The 7500-nt window shown below is 42.7% G+C and overlaps 1 protein-coding gene across 2 annotated transcripts in view; it reads left to right on the plus strand.

Moving 5' to 3' along the window:
* The window catches only part of mfsd2aa (MFSD2 lysolipid transporter A, lysophospholipid a), a 20462-nt gene that overhangs the window by 848 nt on the left and 12114 nt on the right, over positions 1-7500 (plus strand). Inside the window, exons 2-5 of one of the 2 annotated variants that reach the window (XM_053232920.1) lie at positions 2781-2900; positions 3719-3843; positions 5759-5879; positions 6310-6388. In XM_053232920.1, the coding sequence (XP_053088895.1) occupies positions 2781-2900; positions 3719-3843; positions 5759-5879; positions 6310-6388 (445 nt within the window). Of the gene's footprint in view, positions 1-2777; positions 2901-3718; positions 3844-5758; positions 5880-6309; positions 6389-7500 lie in introns of both variants that reach the window. The other variant, XM_053232919.1, reaches the window with a different exon arrangement.

Below are 7500 nucleotides of genomic sequence, written 5' to 3' on the forward strand. Positions count from 1 at the left end.
CACCCTTAACACTGAGAATGTAGATCATGCACCAAACACTGAAAGTGCGAATGCATCACTAAACACAGTTAGTACGGCAGAGCATAGTTATCCATGTGTGATGGACTGGAGCACACACACACACACACACACACACACACACACGCGCAGAGCAGCTAATCCTAATCATGACTTCATGAGTGGAACAGAATGTGTGTTTTTGGGAGTTACCTGGTTTTTAACATCCATCTCTGTGGTCCAATCACAAGTAGACACGATAAGATCAGGTGTGTATGGGGTTGAAGGTCACACAGAGGTCACACAGAGGTCATAGAGGGGTTGTACGCTCCATCAACTAGACTGCAGTCGCCAAAAAGTAAAAATAAAGACGCAGCTCTACAGTGTGAGCAAGACAGACAGAGTGTGTGAACTCTAGTAACCTCAGCACAGTCACCTGAGTGGTGTGTGTGTGGAGGTGTGTGTGTGTGTGTGTGGGTGAGTGTGTGGGAAAGCCAGAGGAACAAAATGCGACTACTGTGTGAAGAAGCATAGTTCCTGTTACACTTTCAAACGGTCAACAGCACATCAGGCCTTTTCTCCATTTAGAGTCGTGTGTAATCTTGTGGGATGTCAATGAACCAAGTTGGTTCCTGTTCTCACACACACACACCGATCAGCCATCACATTAAAACCACCTGCCTAATATTGTGTAGGTTCCCTTGTGCCTAAAAAACAGCTCTGAGCTGTCGAGGCATGGACTCCACAAGACCTCTGAAGGTGTGTGTGGTTTCTGGCACCAAGACGTTAGCAGCAGATCCTTTAAGTCTTGTAAGTTGTGAGGTGGAGCCTCCATGGATCAGACTTGTTTGTCCCACAGATGCTGGATCAGATTGAGATCTGGGGAATTTGGTGGTGAAGTCAACACCCTGAACTCTTTATCATGTTCCTCAAACCATGAAAGGGTGTAACTCGGTCTGCAGGAATGTTTAGGTAGGTGGTACGTGTCAAAGTAACATCCACATGAAGGCCAGGACCTGAGGTTTCCCAGCAGAACATTGCCCAGAGCATCACACTGCCTCCACCAGCTCGCCTTCTTCCCATAGTGCATGCTGGTGCCATCTCTTCCCCAGGTAAGTGACACACACACACACGCACCCGGCCGTCCACATGATGTAAAAGAAAATGTGATTCATCAGACCAGGCCACCTTCTTCCATTGCTCCATGATCCAGTTCTGATGCTCATGAGCCCATTGTAGGAGCTTTGGGTGGTGGACAGGGTCAGCATGGGCTCTCTGACCGCTCTGCAGCTACACAGCTCCATACGCAGCAAGCTGCACTGCACTGTGTGTTCTGACTCCTTTCTATCAGAGCAGCATTAACTCTTTCAGCAGTTTGTGCTACAGTAGCTCTTCTGTGGGATCAGACCAGAAGGGCCTTCACTCCCCACACGCATCAGTGATCCTTGGGAGCCCATGACCCTGTCGCTGGTTCACCGGTTGTCCTTCCTTGGACCACTTTTGGTAGGTAAAGGACCTGCTGCTTTGGAGATGTTCTGACCCAGTCGTCTAGCCATCACAATCTGGCCCTTGTCGGAGTCACTCAGATCCTTACGCTTGCCCATTTTTCCTGTTTCCAACACATCAACTTTGAGAACTGACTGTTCACTTGCTGCCTAATATATTTCCCTCCTCTTACACAGGTGCCACTGTAATGAGATAATCAACGTTATTCATGTCACCTGTCAGTGGTTTTAATGTAATGGCTGATCCGTGTACATTATAATAGCTATAAACTATAAAAACTATAAATAGTCATTCCCTCACCAGCCTCTCTTTTTTTTCTCTCTCCTGAAGTTAATAAGACAAAAAAATGCAGCTCATCATGTTACCGAGAAACTGCAAAGAAGTGTAAACTCCCATTACGTGACTGGGTAAATCAGCAGTGTTGGCATTCTCAGCAAATCGTAACAGCTATGACTGTTCAGCTAACATGTTTTTCTCTCAGCTTTGCTAACATCGCCGTGGTAAAATGTTACTCGGGTTTTATTTTTCGCTCGACACGTGATGACGATCTTTGAGTTTTGTTTAGTCATGTCTCAAGGCTGGATTTAGCTAATTGGTCTACTGTATGATTGTCATCTGTGTCTCTGTACACCTTCAAACCCCGCCCACAATGTCACCGTTGATCCCACTGTAACCAATCAGATCGCAGTTCCCGCCCCGATGCAACTTTTTTTAAAAATGTCTTCATCGTATGGCTTGTTTTGTGGTCCTCATTGTTAATTTCATTAAATATATTTTATACTGATTTTCAAAATCACTCACAGATTATATTGTCGCTAACTGTCAGTTTGTTTTATATATATTAGCTAGCTAACCGTAACCACAGCTAACCGTAAATGAGTTCTGAAGCCACATTTCTGTCTGCCTTCATTGAGAGAGAAAAGTTTTTCTTGTTGCATTGTTAAATTTTTGAAACTTTTCTCTACAGTGAGTATTAAATATCATGTTATATAACTGATTATAACTGAGTGAGACGATCTGTTTATCTCTGTCGTCTTTCTGTCTTTACGTAACCGAGTGAATATATGAATTTCTTAACTGCGTTCACGCATACATTTCTGCTTTCTGATTTCTCCCGACTCTGTTGGATGTAAGAGATTCCGAACACGTCTAAATATCACATTCCTGTTTTAATAAAAACACTTGCAGACGTCCTGCTGTTTGTTTAAAGGTCACAGGTTTCTCATCCTTCTTATGTTTCTCTCTCTCTCTCTCTCTCTCTCTCTCTCTGTCAGAAGGAGAAGAGGGGTGTGTCCATTTGCAGTAAGGTGTGCTTTGCGATTGGTGGAGCTCCATATCAGATCACAGGAAGTGCTCTGGGCTTCTTCCTGCAGATCTACCTGTTGGACGTGGCACAGGTGAGAACACAATGCACACTCGATTAAAACTCCATTAAATTAATGCAGATTTATATATGTATATATTACAGTTTTATTTCAGTCCTGTGTGGTTCCTCACCTATAAGACTCCTCCCACCATTCATTAGACCAATCATAAAGCACAGATTCTCTCATTTAAAAACTGCTTCAAAGAAATCTTTTGAGTAACTTGTAAAAACACAACGCTTTGATCTTCTTTTCAATCTGCTGGCTCTGAAATGATCATTGTGTCACAGTATTCAGAAGATTTTTTTGTTCCTGCTGGAAAGCAGCAGACAAGTGCAGAGAGCCAATCAGAGCACAGCACACTGAAGTATAGCGAGCCAATCAGAGTGCAGCACACTGAAGTATAGCGAGCCAATCAGAGCGCATCACGCTGACATGCAGAGAGCCAATCAGAGTGCATCACACTGATGTGCAGCGGGCCAATCAGAGCGCAGCACACACATGCAGCGGGCCAATCAGAATGCAGCACACACATGCAGAGGCCAATCAGAATGCAGCACACACATGCAGAGGCCAATCGGAGTGTACTATTCAGCATTCTGAAGCTTGTGGCCAGAAAACTGTACCAAAGCTTGGTGTGTAACTGTAACTGAACTGTAAAGCTGTGTGTGTGTGTGTGTGTGTGTGTGTTGCATTTCAGTATCATATCTGATGAGAGACTTTATCTCTAGTCTTATTGTCTGTCTCTTTCTATTAGTCTGTTAGTGATGGCTGAGTGATTGAGCAAACAGATATTTATGTAACTGTTGTCTCTCTCTCTCTCTCTGTCTCTGTCTCTGTCTCTCTCACAGTTAGAGCCGTTCTATGCGTCCATCATCCTGTTTGCAGGACGAGTGTGGGACGCCGTTACAGACCCCACTGTCGGTTTCCTTGTTAGTCGGAGTCCGCGGACGCGACACGGCCGGATGATGCCATGGTAATGGTGCCACACACACACACACACACACACACACACACACACACACACACACACACACACACGCACAGACACACAGTCACAGGAAGGGAGTGTGGCCATCCATGCCGTTTGTGATTATAGGATGTGATGCAGGCTGTAACTATGGTGATGGTTTTGGGTAAAATGAGTGTAGTTTATAAGAATGCAGAGTTTGGTTTTGTGGGGTATTAAAGAAATTACAGCTTCTACACACACACACACACACACACACACACACACACACACACACACACTGAGTCACTGAACTTTCCTGACTCTCCTGGTGTTTTGGAATCTGGGTGAGTCTTTAAACAATAGAAAGGGAAAGAATAGATGAGTGGCTCTCTCTCTCTGTGTCTCTCTCTTTCTCTCTGTCTATCTCTGTGTCTCTGTGTCTCTCTCTTTCTGTCTCTCTCTGTGTCTATCTATCTATCTATCCCCCCCCCCCATTGTATACTTCCACTGAGTGTGAGTTAACATCGATGCTGCTGATTGCTCATCTGCTGTAATGACATCATCATGATGTCATCAGCGTTCAGGTGGACAGTACTTCGGCGATTCTGCGCGAGTCGTGTTCAGATGTGAAAGTAGCGGCTGTGTCTCAGTACAAACTCTGTGAAGGACAGATGTTGCATTTCTGTGTAGAAAATTCTCGCAGGGTTGCTGCGTAAGAACAAAATGACAAGAACACGAGGACGAATAAAAGCTTGTGCTGCATACTCGGAGATACAAGTCTAATTTTTCTGTTAGTGTTATCAGTAAAGTTAAAAAAAAATTAAAATAAAATTCACACACACACAAAGTCACATATATGGAGTGATATATAAATATTAGTTTCATTTTCTGTAATTAATAGGAGTGAAATATGATGTATGTGTGTGTGTGTCTGGTTTTAGTCAGCATCTGTGTGGGTTTTTTGCCGCTGATCGAGGTACTCGCTCTGATTGGCTGAGCCAAACACACCACCATTTCCTACCAATCAGACACCTGTGAGCTGTGTGTGTGTGTGTGCGCTCAAGCATCTCTTGATAATGACAAATTGAAAACGGCTCTTACAGAACCACATGGGTTATAAGAGGTCATGTCTCACACACACGCGCGCGCACACACACACACACACACACACACACACACACACACTGTAAGCTGTTTATGAATCAGCATGGCTGTAGGAAATGAGAATTATGTGACCTGCTGGAGTTTTATCAGGGGACAGTTAGCAGTCCGCTTTGCTTTGTTCATTAATGCGTCCAGATCGCTGACTTTTCCAGTCGTTTGTTCGTTAGCGTGACAGCGTACACTAGGACTACGTCACAAAGTGTCACCTGATTATCTGACGCTGGTGCCGGAACATTTATTCGAGTAAATGAGCACGCTGTGGGACTGACTGTCAGTATCGATGCATCAAGCTGGCCAGAGCTGGTGTGGATTAAATGTTAATAAAAATGGAAGTGTGTTCTGTGAGTGTGTTCTGTGAGTGTGTTCTGTGAGTGTGTTCTGTGAGTGTGTTCTGTGAGTGTGTTCTGTGTGATGAGCCTGATAAACATGATTAGGACTTCAGATAAAAAGCCTTTACAGTATGTTTTCAAAGTGAACTGGCTTTTACAGGGCGTTCACACTGCAGTGGAGTGAGTGACTTCTACACCTCTTCCAACTGTCTGTGTGTCTGTGTGTGTGTGTGTGTGTGTGTGTGTGTGTGTGAGGGTGGTGCATTTGGAAATCTTATATTTGGATGAATTTAGCAGTGAGAAATTATTACGTTATTGTGTTGCTCTGTACAGCTGTTTCATATCATTGTAGGAGACTGGGGGTTGTGAGGTCATTTTGGACGTGTGTGTGTGTGTGTGTGTGTGTGTGTGTGTGTGTGTGTGTGTGTGTGTGTGTGTGTGTGCAGGATCGTGTTGTCCACTCCATTTGCAGTGTTGAGTTATTTCCTGATCTGGGTGGTTCCTCCTGAGAAGGGCAAAGTGGTTTGGTACTTGTTCTTCTACTGCATGTTCCAGTCTCTACAGACGGTCAGTACTGCAACCGTATACACACACACACACACACACACACACACACATACACACACACACATACACACATACACACACACTCCTTCTTCACATACACGCACTTGCACACATACACTCTCCATCCTCACATACATGCACACACACACACACTCCATCCTCACACACACACACACTCCATCCTCACACGTCCTCATACACTTTCCCTCATTCATTAGTCTCGTTGTTTTTTGTTTTTTTATTTCAATTAACAGCAAAAATAATGATCCTCATTCCCAAAACTGCTGATGTAAGAGAGTTAGAACAAATTACGTTTAAAGTAATCTGGCTAAACTGTGTGTGTAATATATATATATATATATATATAAAATGTGTGTGTTACAGAGAGAGAGAGAGACTGAAAATAATAGTGTGTGTGTTTGTGTGTTAGTGTTTTCACGTGCCTTACTCGGCTCTGACCATGTTCATCAGCTCAGAGCAGAAAGAGAGAGATTCAGCCACAGCATATCGTGAGTACAGATATATATACACACATACTGTATATACATATATACTCTGTGTCTGTGTGTGTGTGTGTGTGTGTGTGTGTGTGTGTCTGTGTGTGTGTGTCTGTGTGTGTGTGTCTGTGTCTGTGTCTGTGTGTGTGTGTGTCTCAGAGTGTAAGTTCATGAAAAACGCTTTCGTTTTCTACACAGAGGCACGTACGAGCATCTCGCTGTCTGACGTTACATTACACAGGCATTTTTCTGGAAACGTATACAGTGAGCAGTTTAAAGCCTGTACATTAAAGCAGAATATTTATCTCTCAACATAATATTTAGACAGCGAGTAAACCCCGGGCCGTGTGCTGTTTAAAACGGCAGCCATCTTGTTCGTCCTGTCGCTTTTACAAATCCTAATAAAGAGCCGCAGTTGTCTCCGCTAACTCTGAGAATCTCGCTTCTGCATCTACGGCGGAATGAAAGATACTGGTTTCTGATTGGATGACAGGAGCGCGCTGTCTTTAATCACACTTCTGAATCGATTTAAATTGTGGAACGTTACCATGACGACGAGCGTCTCTAACGCTTTAGGCTCGGCCTGCGTTTATATTTCACCATCTCCTCCTTTTCACGAATGCATTTCGCAGAAAGAGACTAAAAAAAGAACGTGTGAATTTTAGCATTAAAAACTTGAGAAGCGATGAGGAAGTGAACAAGGACGATACTTAAAATAAATAAATAAATAAATAACTAAATAAAATAAACAGCCCTGTTACATCTAAACTCAGTGGGGATTTGATTCAATCAGTACTATTTCAACATTTCTTATCTTTATTTATTTATCCAATATTAATGTAGCTTTTTCTAACTTTAATGAAGTATATATATCTTTAATTTTATATAGTTGTGGTGTTTTTGTCTCTCGCTTTCAAATCATTTTTGAATAAGAACAAACAAAGAACAATTATTATTTTAAATGATTAATAATAAAGATTTAAATTAATTATACTGGGTAATAAATAATAATAATGGTGTTGCAGTAACTTATTGGGAAATATATCTTCTTATATTCTCTCTGTCTTTCTGTCTCTCTCTATATTTTACTCTCTCTCTCTCTCTTTCTGTCTGTCTCCTATATT

This window comes from Pangasianodon hypophthalmus, chromosome 3, assembly GCF_027358585.1.
Source record: "Pangasianodon hypophthalmus isolate fPanHyp1 chromosome 3, fPanHyp1.pri, whole genome shotgun sequence".
NCBI lineage: Eukaryota > Metazoa > Chordata > Actinopteri > Siluriformes > Pangasiidae > Pangasianodon > Pangasianodon hypophthalmus.